Source organism: Phoca vitulina, unplaced genomic scaffold (genome assembly GCF_004348235.1).
Source record: "Phoca vitulina isolate PV1807 unplaced genomic scaffold, GSC_HSeal_1.0 scaffold17, whole genome shotgun sequence".
Classification (NCBI taxonomy): Eukaryota; Metazoa; Chordata; class Mammalia; order Carnivora; family Phocidae; genus Phoca; species Phoca vitulina.
In genome coordinates this window covers 989,019-1,005,167 of record NW_022589720.1, presented here as the reverse complement: position 1 = coordinate 1,005,167, position 16,149 = coordinate 989,019, and the positions used below count along the sequence as shown (strand labels likewise).

General features: G+C 57.2%; 1 protein-coding gene across 1 annotated transcript in view; it reads left to right on the top strand.

Moving 5' to 3' along the window:
• Positions 1-15,261: 15,261 nt before the first annotated feature.
• The window catches only part of LPCAT1 (lysophosphatidylcholine acyltransferase 1), a 46,087-nt gene continuing 45,199 nt past the window's right edge, over positions 15,262-16,149 (top strand). The window contains exon 1 of the mRNA XM_032415303.1: positions 15,262-15,408. Within this exon, the coding sequence (XP_032271194.1) occupies positions 15,262-15,408 (147 nt within the window). The remainder of the gene's footprint in view (positions 15,409-16,149) is intronic.

Genomic DNA, 16,149 nt, shown 5'->3' with positions numbered 1-16,149 from the left:
CATGGACCCTGGAGCCAGGCTGTCCCGCTGCCCCAAGCCAATGTGCAGCACATGGAACAACAGCCTCCTTACCATCGGGTTTTGGTCGGGAGCTTGTCGCCAGTTTCTCGGTCAGCACTGTCCTTGATCTAGCAGGTGGATCCTGGGAGTGAAGTGGGACTGGACGTAGGGCTGTGGTCTGCGAGGTGACCCCTCAGAGTCTAGCACCCCCCCACCCCCAGACAATCACCTCTCTGAGCCTCCGGCTTTTCTGTGAAACGTGCCAGGACGCAAGCCTCTGCCCCCAGAGGGTGGTTCTGTCAGAGAAACGCATTGGGAAGCAGACTGCAAGCTCGTGCCTTCTACGGGTCACTGCGGAGGCTGAGCTGGGGCTGCTGGGGGACGGGATGGGGTCCTTGTCTGCACGGCCTCCGTTAGTTATTCTGTGTCCCCCGACCAGCCGGAGGCCACGCCCCATTACAATTGGGAGGTAAAATGACCCTCTTCCACCAGCTTGGTGTCTGGCTGGTCCGGCTACAACCCAGACCTCTTCCCCATGTGTGAATCCCCAGGGTCCTAAATCACCCAGACCTTGACCATGTCCTTGGAGTAACCTGACCCTCAAGTAACTTGCTTCATTCCCTTACAAAAAACCCAGGCAAGGGTGCTGACTTGCGAAGTTCATCCTGAGCTGCTGGGTGGTTAACTGACACTCCTCCTTTCCACCTATGATTGCCACCTAGACCTGTTTAGGCTCGGCCTGGCTCCTCGGCCTCCCCCTGCCTCTAACAGGCCACGCCCTTGGGCCCCACTGAGGGGAGAGTGACGAGGGACAGGCGAATCCTACTGAGGGCGGGAAGAATGTGTGGAAAACCACAGGTGTGCTGGGAATCCTGGGAACCTGGACCCGCTGTCGCGCAGGGGAACACTCGAGAGAAGTTTTCGGGGAGGAATCTAAGATTCGACCGCCCAGTATTAGCACAGCGGGGCACCCCGAGCAGCTAGCTGCGGGGGGGGGGGGACCGGGTCCTGCCTGGGGTGGGGGCACCTGCCCCGTGACGCCCCAGCAGCATCTCAGCGCAAGGGCCTCGCACAGCTGCGTGCGCCGCCTCACCTCCCCAGAGCCCCTGGAGACAGCTCTGGGAGGGGGGAGGGGGGAGGGGGTGGGGCAGCTCTGGGCCCCCCCGCCCCCGGGGGCCGCGGAGCGGGCCGCCAGCCCTGCCTCCTCCCGCCCTGTGTAGCTGGACCGGCAGACAGGCGCGGAAGGCAAAGCCAACAGGGAGCAGGGCCTCGCGCTCCACACGTGGTTGTAGGGAGAGCGCTCGGTTTAGAAAATGAAACTTTAAAACTAATGAATCACTGCAGGGTCAAATAATGCCAATTTCCACAGAAGAGTCATTTCCAAATTAATCTATATTATGGTCAAAATCTTTACATCCGAGATGCCATGGAGTAAAGCGCCCCCAGGACAGGGAAGGAGGGGTGGGGGACAGGCGTTACCAACAAGCACCTGCCTTCTGGGGCCCGGGGAGCCTTCAACAAACGGGGGTCTTGCGTAGCCTTTCAAACACGGTTAAAATTCCTACCTGCGTTGGGCCAGGAGCCAAACTCGTCATCCCACAGAGGGGGAGGCTGAGGCGCCAGGAACCCCCATCTCTGTCAAGGACACAAAGTGACCTGGACCCCATACCCCACCAGCCCCAGGCTGCATCCCACATGGCTGGGTCTGCAGAATTTCTGTTTGGCACCCAGACCCTGCCTCCATCACCCGCCTCCAAACTCTCTCGCCCCTTCCCTACCTCGTGCTGCTGAGTTCAACCTGCTACCCCCCTGCTTCCAGACACGCACCAGGCAGAGCACCACTAGGCCTCCCTGGAGGAGCTTTGGCTCGGTGTGGCCCTCCGCCCCGTGGGAGAGCAGGTGTCCTCACAAAGGCCCAAGCCGGCCACCCTCCAGACGGTACCCCCTGCGCCCCGCCACGCAGCCACTGCCCAGACCTGCCCACGCTGCACCCCATTTTATCCATGTGTTGGGGGGCTCATCAGGACACAGAGATGAGAGTGGGGAGCCGCACATACAAGGGTGGGGGGACTCATTGCACGAGCCCTCCGGACACCCGCACGTCCCAGGCCAGAGGCATGGAAGTCTGAAGACAGGTCTGGAGATGTTGGCTGGAGAGAGGAAGGGGGGTGGGCTGGGGTGGGAGACCACCGAGGGGAGCGGCTGGAGAAAGGAGGCCCAGACAGGTGGAGCCCTGGGACCATCACCAGCGTGATTTCAGCCCCGTTGCTGCCCCTGGGGGTCTGGGCCAAGCGTCACTTTGAGGACTGTGCCGAGAAGAGACGAAGGAAAGGTGCCCCCTTCTCTCCTTCTGTTCTGCTGAAATGGAGACTTCAGTGCATTTATGTGAACAACAAGCCACCTTCAAAAGATCTCAACATGGCCGGCAAGAATAAATGTCTGAAGACGCACTAAAATATCAATCCCCAGGGCCTGACCACGAGTCCCCTGCCCTCAGAGGGAAAGGCTGCCCGGGGCTGGCTCCCCGAGGTGGAGGCTCATGGCTTCCAGGTTGCTGCCGGGACCTGGAATATTCATACTAGCCCCCCCACCACTCCCCTGCCTACCAGGGGCCACCCTACATGCCTGTCACTACCAAGCCTCGTCCCATGGCCCCAGCCAGGTCATGTGGTCCCCCAGGGCAGCCTGTGTGGCCCTGCATGTCAGGCAGGGTCCTCCTCCCCAGGCTGCACCTGTGATTGGTACCTGCTGTCCATCTCACCTGTCCAGGGTCGGGGGTCAGGGGTCCGGCCGTCTCACACTTCTTAGGGGGGATCCCCACCCTCTCCAGCAGGGTGAAGAGCAGGTGATCAGAGCAGCTCCAGTGTCCCGGCCCAGCAGAGGGTCTCCCTGGACACGCTTTCCCCTAGAGCACTGGACATCAGGGACTCCCCCCCTTCCTTCCGGGGAGCCATCCAAATAGCTCAGGGTTCAAAGCCAAAAAAACCAAGACTGAGAACTAAACACAACAATGCCATAGATGGGCATCGGAGGATGTCTCCTTCCCGGAACCAAGCTCCTGGTTCTGAGTGTGTGGGGTGTCCTCCCATGGACAGCAGAATAGTGCCGACTGATGCCCACTCCCCGGAACCCCAAAACCAGGATGTGTGGGGTTTAGGAAGCGAAGAAGAGGCAGCCACGAGGGACCGCTGGACTCCAAGTGCCGGAGACAGTCGTGGGACGGGGTTCCCTCCGGGTTCACCCACTGAACCAGAATCGGCCCTCGGCTCCGCCCCGCCAGCCAGGATGGCCTTATTAAAGAGCTTTCTCTCTCTGGGCGTCCATCTGTGATTCGTCACCCACAGCCTGGCGGGCGGGGTCCCTTTCTGTTCAGAGCCTGTCGTTAATGGAACAGAGGCTTTTTGTTGCCCTGAGCTTTCCAGCACTGAGTGATCTTGCTCCGTAGACGGAAGACGCCTGGCCAGCATCCAGCAGGCGACAGAGGGATCTGTGTGTCTTGTTGGGTCAACATCATAGCACAGCCACGGCGGGAAAGTGGGACGGCTGCTCATAAAACTCTGACTCGTGTGAATGAGGTTTCTTTTTCCAAAGCAGCCAAAATGTCGGTCCATGCCGAAAGCCGCCTGCCTGCCAGGGTCATGGCATTTAGTTTTAAAATGAAATTATTATCGAATCAGAAGCTAGGATAAATTCTTTTTTCTCTTACCCTCCCTTAATGAAGCTGAGTGGAATAATTGAGATCAAATCCTACCTTTCAAAAACGCATGTGGCTGAGAACGGTCTGTGCCAAGGGTCAGCCTGGAATAATCCCTTTGCTGACACTGTAAGCCCGCACAAGACCGTCTCCCACAGAGGCGCTGACGTCGCCAGAAGCCAGTGGGGCAGACGGGATGCCAATTCTCTTTAACTTTACTCCGAAAACCCAAGGGCTTGCCCGCGGAGCTGCATTTGAAACCAGATTCATGTAAATCCCGAGATCAGTAAAACAACTTCTTATTAGAATAACAGTTGCAACCTCAAACGTAAAATAAAATCGGAAAGCTGAAATTAAACATATAAAAGCCATAGTTTCATTATCAAATAAAATAAAACTAAACACCTAAACTTTCAGTTCATAAACAAGGCCTCGTGAACGTTCTCAGCACCCCCGGCTCCTCGCCTCGCCCCCACCCCCAGCCGGCTTTTCCAAGCAGACCCCGGCTGCCCGTGAGCCCAGCACGCCTGCGTCCCTGCCCAGCCCCCTCGTCCCACTCCCAGCCACCCTGGCCTTGTTTGCAAACGCCACTGAAACTTTCTGAACAATGAGCCACCATCTCTGCTGGTCAAAGCCGGTCTACTCTGCCTCCCCCCAGGACTTCCACTGTAAGTATCTCAGTGCTTCTAAAACAAACCCGCATTCAACAGCGGCTCTCGGGCTGTGCCTTGGGGCTACTAGCAGTGGGCGCCTTTAGTTCCTGGTTATGAATCTGTCTACATTCGGTACTCTGTAGGTAACCATGCAAACAGGTTATCAATTCCCTCCTTGATGGGCAGCTTCCAATTTCTCTCAATTCCAAAATAAAAGTTACCTCGTCTGTGAGATTTCTCCGGGATATTCCTAGATCACGGGGCACATGCGTCCTCACTTACTGGATATTTGCAGGCTGCCCTGAACTTGCCCTCTCACCCCAGGGACTGCTCTCCTCCATGTACCGTGTCCCCAAGTAGCCCCCAACATTTGGCCTCATCAGACCCCCCCCCCAGGGCCGAAGAACACAGGGGGGCCTCCGCCCTTCCCGAGCTCCAGCCAGCCGGAGCATCTCACCTGTGTGTTCCGCCATGTGGGCTTCGTCTTCTGGCTGCTGCCTGTTCATGTCCGGTGCCCATTACTTTGTTGTTTGCTTTCCTATAAGCTATGCACAAGTTCTTTACCTTGTATGCATCAAGATATTCTTTGTAACTATTTTTTGCCCAATTTGTAGCTTGTATTAGCAGTGGTTTATGGTAAGACTTTTACAGTGTTGTCTTATTGACACATATCAATATTTTTCTGTAGGACTTGTGCTTTTAGTGGGCTTCATGGGAAATCCTTCTCTATCCCAAAGTCATTAAGAGAATCTCTATTTGTTTAACTTTCTACATTTAATCATTCATTCATCTGTGGGGTTCTCTTACTGGGGTAAAATATACATAAGAATGTGTGACCAGCACCGAAGCTCCCTCCTCTCCCCAGACGGGCTCATTCACGTTTTAATTCTTTTATTCCCCAGATCCTTACCAAGCATCTGCTAGGTGCTGCTATAATGTACTGGAAGATGCCAGTAAACAGAATAAATGAATCCCCCTGTCTCCGGGGGGCTGACCCTTCTGCAGAGGAGGCTGACAGCCAGACAGCATCACACGGACCAGGTGCATATCCAGAGACCAGAGCAAGGAGCCCCAGGATTTGTCCCTTCCGGCCAGAGCCCACCACCAGCCTGAGGTGACAGCACAAGGCCTGAACACCAGCCACACGTCGGCCCCGATTCAAAGTGGACGTGGGTGGCTCTAAGCCTTTTCCTCAAGCAAAGGCCTGGTGGCAAAAGCAAACTCCCCAGTTGTAGATGAGGGCGGTGTCTGTGCACGTGGAAGGCAGACAGCTCATCAGGGAGGTGCTCCCGGAGGTGTGGAGGGGGCAGGCAGCGGGAGGGTGGCTCTGAGGACAGCCCTGGCCTTGGTCCCACTGGGGCCCCTGTGGGCAGGTCTCCTGGCAGACTCTTCCCAGGGAGGCCAAGTACAGGCTGGCTCCCCCGCAGTTTTCGATGGGGGAGCCCGGCTCAGATCGCATGCTGGAGAGGAGGTGGGATGAGCCAGGGTTGGGGACCACACTGCACAGTCCTCGGTGGGAGGTCTCAGGCTAACTCGTGGAAACAGAGAAGAGGCGCCCCCACCGTGCTCCTCACACGCCGGCCCTCGACCATGCCCAGACGGTCCTGACCCAGGTTTCCCAAGGCTGCCACCCATCCTCACCGCCTCTGCTGTGCCCTCTCCCCAGGGACAAGCCACCTCGGACCTTGGTGGAAAAGCCATCAGGGCGATGTCCCCACAGCCTGTGGCTGAGGCAGGTGGGTCCCCGGAGGGCCTTGTGCAGCCTGTCCTGTGGGGAAAAAGCGTTTGGGGGACAATCAAGTAAGAATTTACAACATCAACCAAACAATAACATGTCCACAGATTTTATTTTTTATGCATCTCCTACTATTAGAAACCGTCTTTACTGCTGAACTAAAAATAAAGTAAATAAAAGGATTCAGAGAAAAAGGTTTAAGTTGAAGCATAAGGAACCTGTTGTATACGGCTCGAGGGACTGACAAAGGGGAGCAGTTATAAAACGTTACAGATATGACTGTGCAAGTCTATTTGCCCACAGAGCTTACTGAGAGTTTTACATCTTAAGGTGGAAGACGATTCCAAGAGGAGTGATTTCTGGACACGCCTTTTGAGAAAGGTTGGCCTTACACTGTCAGGTTCACCTCTACCTTCGACTTTGGCTGAAGCGGATGATACTCGGCTTAGCAAACCGTGCTCCTCAGGGTCCCCGTAACAGGATGTTCCACCTCTGGACCCAGCCAACAGGAGAAAGCCCTCCCGGGCCCCCAGGCGGCTGGCCCCTCTGAGCCCTGACCCTGAAAACAGGGTCCACGACAAGCACACACCAGGCCTACATCAGTGACATTTGAATTTACTCCACACCCTCGTCCCGGTTTCCCAGCGTGGGTTTCTACCAAGGAACCCACCTTCACATGCCACGCCTGTTAAGTACAAAGAGTCTGCAGAAATCACAGGGCCGCACAGGTGTCCCCCTGTGCACAGCTGTGTGCGCACAGGGCACCTGGACCCCTCGTCACCATCCCGCCTGTTAGGAACTAGACACGAATTCTTCGTGAGCACTTACTGAAGCGGGAGGTGTGTCTGCGAAGGGTCCCCGGGGGCCGACTCCACCGGACGCCTGCAATGAGCAAGCCGCCTTACACAATCTCATGTAGGGCCCTCGATGCATCACAGGAACATTACAGACCAAGCAGCAACACTGGGAACACTTGAGTTCTCCTCAAATGCCACCGCTTGGCTATGTCCAGCACTCCCCCCAGATTCCTTTTTTAAAGATGAAAAGACAAAGTTTCCTTAGATCTTACTGCCTTTTGAAGTTTGATGTGATGTCCGATGGTTTACCGGGGAGAGCTGGGCCCCTGGGGTCTGCGTGAGAGACTCACGCACCCCCGCCCACCCCAGCTTACTTCCTTGGGATACAAGCCTGGGACCACTCACTGAGTCACGTTCTTCGTAAATCTCTTCTGACGAGGACGATGAAAGAGGAAACCAGGTCTGGAGGTAACCACTCCCAACAGACTCCCATGATCGAGGGACGGAATTTGAGCTCAGAATTGAGCTGCCTTCAGAGTCTGCTTGGCTAACCCTCCTGCGGCAGTGGGATGTGGGAGTTCGCAGGTCCTGATGAGAGTAAGCCTCGCCCCTGGAGACGTGAAACCGACCACGAAGACACTCTCTGCCCTACAACAACGGCGACATGAAGAGCCCGCTCGGGTCTCAGCCGGGCGGGCGAGCACCACACAGCAAGCCTCGGCCAGAGACCCTGAGAAGTCTCCCGAACCAAACAGAGGCCATGGCTTACACCGAAGGGAAGAAGGAGGAGGCCGCTCTGTTGGCACAGTGAATGAGAAATGCCAGAATGCTGTGTTCAGGGGAGGGGAAGGGGCTCACGTGTTCCGTGTGGACACCGACAGCCGTGTATCCAGAGCCTCCCGCAGCCCAGCTCAGCGAAGACCCGTCGTCAAGATGCCGTTCACGGTGACCTCGAGAGGGCTCGTCTCATTAACCCCTTTCTATAGATGACAGAACCCAGACTGAGAAGGGGAAAGAACTCGTCCCAAGTTCCTGTCAGTGCATGAGGGTGCCTGACCCCCACCCCAACACATAGGCAGCCCCTGGGGGCCCCTCCCCTCTCGGCACACTTACACGGCGCACACATGGTGTGTGTCCAGAGAAACGCATGTGTGTTTTAAGTCGTACCAAACTCACAGACTCACAATGAGCACAGAGGACACGCCATCCTAGCGGGACCCACATAACCATCTGTGAACGTGGTTCAAAGAGAGGGGACGAACTGCCCAACGCAGAGTACTCGCTCTCTTCCCCGGGGATCAGAAATATCCACACCTGGACCTCTAGGGGAGTACACGGAGTCGGCAGCGCCCTTTCCCCGTAACCTGGCCGGTAGCTGGAATCAGCCTTCCACAAAACGCCATCTGCAACCCAGGATCCGGTTCTCAAAGCGGTGAGACCAATTCCCTAACCTTCATAGAAGAATCTACACTTTGTATTTACCCAGCCTTGTCAGAGGCAGACTGCTGAGACTTTGGGGAGGTGCACTTGCCCACCCCAGGCCCCCTGTTGGCGGGAAGCCTGCTGGCCCCAGAAGCGAATGCCATGCACTTGCTAAGGTAGCTAGCGCTCAGGGAGCTCTCGCCGGGTGCCAGACCCGCGTTCACTCTCCCAACCCTACGAAAACCCTCCTGACAGGTTCAACCTTACCCCACTTTACAGCCAAGGAGGGAACGGGGGGCAGAGAGGGGCAGAGCCCCTCCCAGGGTCACGGCAGAACCAGTGCCCGTGGCTTCAGTCCACTGCTTCTCATGTCATGGGATGTAACTCACGTGGTGGGGCCACCTGTGCCCTGCACCATCTCGCCCCAGCCTCAAGGACAGTGCTGGTTACAAGTAGCTCTCCAGGGCAGTCCTGGGGACTCTGAGCACAGAGGGCAGGGAAATGGCTGAAAACGCTGTCAGAAGACGTTACCTGCGTGAGGTTTTGTCTATAAGGACATCTGAGGCCCACCGAAGTTGGACATGTTGGCCGTGTCGGAGGGGACTGGCCCAGCTGAGCAGCAAATACTTCACTTTCCGCTCCAAGAAAGCCACCGCACAAGGAATTAGGCTCATTCTGGGGGATCAACACATGTTCTCAATGGGGACCATTCTAAAAACACATGATGAACAAAATATACACCATTTCAGCTTAAACCACACAAACATGCCAGGGGTCAAGGACCACACACCCAGTATGTCCTTCCCCGAACACAAATGCTAGCCTCCCACTTCTTGTTCTAAGGGATACAACCTCTCCACGGAGGCTTTAAAGTCAAGTAGCTTATAAAAGACCTCTGATCCCGTAAGAGTTTTGGCCTCATCAATTCAAGGGTTGAAAATATGTACAAGGATCCTCTTATGACCAATATCCTGAAGTGAAGAAGCCAGATCAGGTGATTTCCAGCGTCTGTTACGGGAGACCAAGAGCTCTCACTCCAAACGGCTTCCGTGTTTGCTAAAGCAAGAACCACTTGTGCAAAGCAAAACCCCCTTGGGTCTTGGGCCACCACAGCTGGGGCGTCAGTGCATGTGTGACGTGATGGGAAGAGGGACAGGTGAGCATGCAGGTGCGGGTGAGCATGCAGGTGCGGGTGTGCATGGCAAGTGATGGTGAGCATGCAGGTGCGGGTGTGCATGCAGGTGCGGGTGTGCATGGCAAGTGATGGTGAGCATGCAGGTGCGGGTGTGCATGCAGGTGAGGGTGTGCATGCAGGTGAGGGTGAGCATGCAGGTGCGGGTGTGCATGCAGGTGCGGGTGAGCATGCAGGTGCGGGTGTGCATGCAGGTGCGGGTGTGCATGGCAGGTGATGGTGAGCATGCAGGTGAGGGTGTGCACAGCAGGTGCGGGTGTGCATGCAGGTGAGGGTGTGCACAGCAGGTGCGGGTGAGCATGCAGGTGCGGGTGTGCACAGCAGGTGAGGGTGAGCATGCAGGTGCGGGTGTGCACAGCAGGTGCGGGTGAGCATGCAGGTGAGGGTGTGCATGCAGGTGCGGGTGTGCATGGCAGGTGATGGTGAGCATGCAGGTGCGGGTGTGCACAGCAGGTGCGGGTGAGCATGCAGGTGCGGGTGTGCACAGCAGGTGAGGGTGAGCATGCAGGTGCGGGTGTGCATGGCAGGTGATGGTGAGCATGCAGGTGAGGGTGTGCACAGCAGGTGCGGGTGAGCATGCAGGTGCGGGTGTGCATGCAGGTGATGGTGTGCATGCAGGTGTATGCATAGCCACAAGTCTGCATGTGTGGGTTCGGGTGCAATGGGGGAGCGGGTATGTGGGTAGGCGCAGGTCTGCATTCACACACAGATGAGTATGCAGGTGAAAGCTGGGCAGCCGTTGCGCCACTGCCCACCCCATCCACAGCTGCTCTGTCCACTCACCTCGGAGGGTGCGCAAGGCATGGGATACCACCCAGCTTCGTGAGAGGCTCTGCCGAGGAGCCTGCAGCCAGCCAGACAGGGAAGGAGGGGAGGGAAGGAGGGGAGGGAAGGAGCGGAGGGAAAGGGCAAGAGGGGAGGGGGCAGGGAGCAACCTCACACATGGGGCCCACCTCCAAATGAGGCACCACGTCCTGCAGACCCAACTGGGTCTGGCTCTGGGCTCGGTGAGACATGCCCCCACGGCAGTGGAGGACGTTTTCATCACTCGTGAATTACTTTTCTCCAGGGCCTCTTTCCAGACCTCACGTCCTCCTGCCCCGGGACCTTCCTGATCCTCCAGCAGGAGCTGCTTCTCTCCCTGAAGCCCCCCAGACGCAGTCCCATGGCCCCAGCTAGCTGCCAGGCAGGCTGGGGAAGGCTGTCTTTACTCTGGGGGGCCGTGTGCTTCTCTACCGATAAGGAGGTGACCATGCAGGCAGGGAGAGCCAGCAGGCTCACAGGCCCGGCCAGTGTGGCCGCCTCACAGTGACTCTCCCCCTTTGGGGACTTGCCCTCCTCCCAACTAAACAAGATCTTGCCTTTGCACATTGGCAGAAATAATTCGACACAGCATTTTTCAAAACCAGTTAGAAAGAATTACTGTAAGCAATTGTTTTTCATAAAAGACCATTCCTTTGAGAATAATTGTTTTCATATTTGTGGGATTTTTGACATTTTAGGAAGCAAAATTACATGTAAACATTTGTTCTGCAAACCGAAAGTGTGAAGAAAGATGTGCTCAAGTACTAAAAACTGCTTCCATGCCTCCGAATTTCAAAACTCCCCTAAATGTTGATGAAGACCCATGGAAGAGGTCATCAGTTCAGATCATGCTTTATACCAAGGATCACGTTTTCACGTCAAGGGAAGTGGGACAGACAACATAGCTAAGAGAGGCCTTGTGTTGACGAGGTTTTCCATCCCCAGGGCCCTTCAAACCCATACTTCCATGGTAGTCGAAATCTACACATAAGATATAAAATACTGCCAAGTATTTAGATCCTTATTTGATGTCAAACATCTGCATATTTGAGGGAAGTGGTTTCATCTGGAACCCAAGTGCCGCAAAAATAGGACCTCTCTGGAGAGGGCAGCCTGCAGAAATGGATGACCACGGGGCAATGTCCATCTGGGAGTCCTGACCCATGAGCAGAGAGAAAGACCCCTGGAAATGAGGCCAAAGCCTTCAGTGGCCCTGGCGGTGATCTTGGCCGGTCAGTCAGTTTCTTGTGCCTCAATTTCCCTATCTATAAAATGGCCCCTATTTCACTCACAGAAGGTGTCTTGGAAACTATTCTGTTCCAAACAAATTAAACTTCATGTCAGATGCATGCGGGACACACCGGTGCCCTGAGAGCCATACACACACCAGGGGGTGAGGGTAACAGGACCCCCAGGTCTTACCAGCCTGAATTTGGGGTCAAACCTGAAGAAATGAGGAGGCAGAAATGCAGATGTCCAGGCAGAAGGAACAGCAGATGATAGAGACCTAAGGCCACCTGCCCGCAGAGTTGGGCGGCTGCCTGGGGAAGACAAGCTAGAGGGGCTAGAATGAGGGGCTCCAGCTTTCTCGCTGGTGGGTGGGTGTTGCCAGTGAGCCAGGAGCCTGCTGACCTGTGGGAGGGTAACCCTGGCTGCAGTGCTCTGAAGGTCTGACCTAAGCAAGACTTTTTATTCTGAGCTTTGACACCTGGGGCCTGCTGACCCTGGAGGGATGGCCCTTCCCAGAGCTAGCTAACTCACCTTTCATGGGAAAAGCAGCCCATCCAGAACCCACTCCCACCCCTCCTCTCTGTGGCCACTACCCACCAGCCCTAATCACCCAAGTGCAGGTGCCAGATAACCAGGGACAACCCCACAGCCCTAATCACCCCAGGGCAGGTGCCAGACAACCAGGGACAGCCCCACACCCCATCAGCCACTGAAATTACTCACAGTAGCCAATTCTAAGCCTGGTTACCCTGCTTCCTCCATGCCTCCTATGGAAACCACAGTGAAGGGTCTTGCCACATTTTCCACCTGCTCCCACAACCTCCAGACAGACCCTGGTGCTTCCCAACCCCCACGGCTTGCATGCCTCCTAGGCAACTGTGAGCAAAATTTCACCCTTTGTGTCCTTGTCTGTGTGTCTCACCACAACACGCTAAAACAAATCCCAGGTACCCTTCCGACACATTCTTATGAAAGTATACATTTAACGCGCCCCAAAACAAAACTTCCAGTGGAATTTTTAGCAATAGGACAAATCATTCTATAATTTGGATGGACAAATAAACTTCTATGAATCTCTAAAACAATTCTTAAAAAGATGCAGCAACAGGAATTTGCCCTACTGGTTACTAAGGCACATGATTCCAAAGGTACAACAGTTAGAACAGGGCGTGTCCACCAGGAACAAATAAACCAATGCAATAAAATAGAGCATCCAGAAATAGCTTTATAAATCCTTGTGTTCATGCCTGAAGGGGGGCCACAAGCTGGGGAGGGGAGTCGATAGATGGTGTTGATAATACGGGGTCACGGTGCTGAGGAGAAAAATGCGTCGACGGATTAAAAACACCATGAAAGGCAGAATGAAAAATAAGTATCCGAAGAAAATGCAGAACTCGTCTTCTCTGAGAATCTGTAGGTAACTCAAAAATTCAACAGACAGATCAGAACCCACAGCCCCATGCCAGCAAGCAGGCACCTCGTGTTGTCAGTCCGTCTGGAGAACGGGACGCTCCGCCTTCCTAAGGCAGAAGCAGGGCAAGAACAAGGAGCCGCAGGGACCCTGCTAAGGTTTCCCAGAGCCCGGCCAGCTGCTCTGTGAGCCAGGGTCTGTATTCCGGAAGATTCCTGGAGAACTATGCGGGATTTGCCTTAGAGGTTCAAGGACCCTGCTGGTAGTTTCTCCAAAACAAGAGAAACAACTCCTGATAACCCCTTCCCCAAGACCAACTTCTCCTAGTTAAGCTTCCAGAACACTCTATGACTTCTAGAATATTCCATCACAGGATTAAAATTGAAGCAAAGAAAGTATGAAGCAGTGCAAGCCAACCAACTTCCCTGGACTCACTCTTCCAGGCCCTGCACTCCTCACCCCTGCTCTCCACAGACCCATCCTTCTGAGCCTTCCATTCTCACCCCTGCTCTCCTGGCTGCTTTCTGCCTTTGTCAGCCTTTTGGGTTTCTCCACAGCTCTGCTTGTGGAGAAGGAGTGGAGAACTCCTCTCCTTGCTGCCCATCCTTCTTCGCTCTCGCTCTGAATAGCTCTTCACACTGTCCCACCAGCTCCCAGCTGGGCTCTTGTGTCTGTGACCAGAGCACTTGGCAGCTGAATGCTCAGAGATCAGCAGTGTGCTGATGGACACACAGGCACCACTCTCCACGACCGTAGTCCCCAGGGCTGTGCCGTCGTCATGCCCTGCGGAGAAGGTAGGCACTTCCCTACTTGCCTCTTACAGAATTGGCAACCGAGGCTCGGAGGAGAGGTCACCTGCCCCAGTCCAGCGTGAGGCTTAGAAAGGGCTGTGGGACCTAGCCCTGCTCTTTCCCTTTCTGTATGGACGAGGCTGTGTAAGAGGACCTGGACCACTGCTGAACCCCGAGCCTCTCTTCTGGTTCCCCAGCTTTTCTCTCTCCGTCAAAACACAGAGGGGCCCTCAGCAAGGTGACACTTGGCTGTATCAGCTGGCAAGGGGGTCAGCCAGGTTATCAGAGGGCTGATCACTTCCTGACCTGCTGCCCAAGCAGGGGCACGGCTGGGGAGCCTCACAGGGCACAGGTGTCCTCAGGACCCCAGGACCAGGCAGTCCCGCAGCAGGGGCCCCACAGCAATGCACGAAGAGCTTGGACTACTTCCTCGTGATTTCAGGCATCCGTGTGTGAACCAAGGGGCTGCTGGATGGTGTCCAAGTTGTCCTTCCTCACCCATGGCTGTGTTGGCCCCACCTCCTGCCGGTCAGGGTCACAAGGAGAGGCAAGGACAGAAATTTAGCTGCTCTCACTACATACAGTTTGTGGTAAATGTTTGAAACTTATAAATTTTGATGAAGGAACTATTTCACTTTTGCCCTAGTTAATAATACTGTGCCACAAATTAGGGATCCCCAAATGTCTCCCCTTCGTGCAAGGGAGTAATTTCATGAACTAGAGTAATGAGGCCACGAGAAAGAATCCTTTGATTCACACCCCGTCAAAACGCCGGGTCCCAGTCAGCAAATGCCTCTGTGCGCCCCTCATGCCTGGTCCCACTATCCGGGGGGCCCGAGATAGAGCGGACACTGCGTGTGGGGAGAGGCTGCTCTCGGGGGCCCCTGGTACAGCTCGCAGCCGGGGCTGGCCTGGACGGGACCAGGGGCAGCACAGGGAGAACCTCCTTCCCTCCGCCTTGCACGTGAGGTCCAGCGCGGACAGGCAAGGACGAAAAAGGAGCTGTCTGGGTCCGTTCCTAGCGGAGCCCCCACAGAGTCCGCGCTGGCCTCTCACGCGTGCGGCCTGGCTCCTCGTGTCCCCGGGATTCGGGCAGGCGGGGGGTCTTCTGCAGAGACCTCCTGAGCTGCTGGAGAGCGGGGCTCGGCGGGCCTCGCGGCGCCGGGGACAGGCCCGGCCTGAGGGTACCCGCGGTCCGGCCACTGCGGGAGGCGCGCCGCCACAGCCCGGGCGCCCCTCCGGGCTTGGGGTCCAGGACCCCCGCCACCCCCTGCGGGCCCCCAGGATCCGAGGGCTGGCGCCAGGCGCGGGCGGGCCCGCCTGCCGGGGCGGGGCTCTCAGGACACCCCGCCCCGCCGGCGCCCCCCGCCCCTCGCGTCACGCCGCCGCCCGCCTGCGCCTGCGCGCCCGCCCGCCCTCCCGCTCCGGCCGCCGCGCATCCTCGGCCCGCGCCCGCGCCCAGCGCCAGCTCCGCGCCCGGCTCCGCACCCGCTCTGCGCCCCGCGCCCCGCTCCCTGCGGCGGGCGGCGGCCATGAGGCTGCGGGCGCGCGGTCCCCGGGCCGCTCCCGCCTCCAGCGCCGCCTCCAGCGTGGGGGCCGGCGACGCTCCGCGGCTGGCGCCCCCGGGGCGGAACCCCTTCGTGCACGAGCTGCGCCTCGGCGCCCTGCGGAAGGCCCAGGTGGGTGCCCGCCCCAGGCCGGGCCGCCGGGAACGGGGACGCGCGGCTGGGGAGGGGTCTCGCGGGTCCGGCCCCGCGGCCGCTCCGCCACTCCCGGCGGCCTGCGACCCCAGCCCCGCGGCCGGCCGCGCTCACCCCTTCCCCGGGGCCCTCGCCGTGCTTCCGGCCCCCCACCCCTTTCCCGGATCCCCGGATCGCCACACCCTCCTCCCTTGGCGTTCCGCGCCGAGCGGTCCCGGGTCCCGCGTCCGTTCCCGCCGCCTTCAGGCCCCTCGAGGGACCGGCGCGGCTCCCCCTGGATGTGACTTGGTCACTTGATGAGCTCCATGTGTGGACCTCGGTCGTTTGAGTCCAGGCCGGAGACGGGGGTGAGAGCCGTGCGAAGGTAGCGGCAGGATTTCTGCCTCTGCGTTTGCAAGTTGTGTTCTGGGGCGGGTGCAGGGGCGGCTCCCTTGGGGGTTCGTCCGTAACGGAATCGATTCTGTGCACCCCGGTTCCAGCGAGGGAGGCAACGGTGTGCAGTTCCCATCACGTGTTATGTGTGGAGTCCTCTGGTTCTGCTGAGGGGTGGACGGCTGCGGGGAGCAGCGGGGCCCCACACTTGTCCTTTTTCTTACACGGCTTCTGGGGGGGCGGGGAGTCCATTCCCCAACCTGGTGGGAAACATGACCGCACCTGGTGGGGTCATTTCCCGACCTGGTGGGAACATTCCCTGACCTGGTGGGGTCATTCCTGACTGGT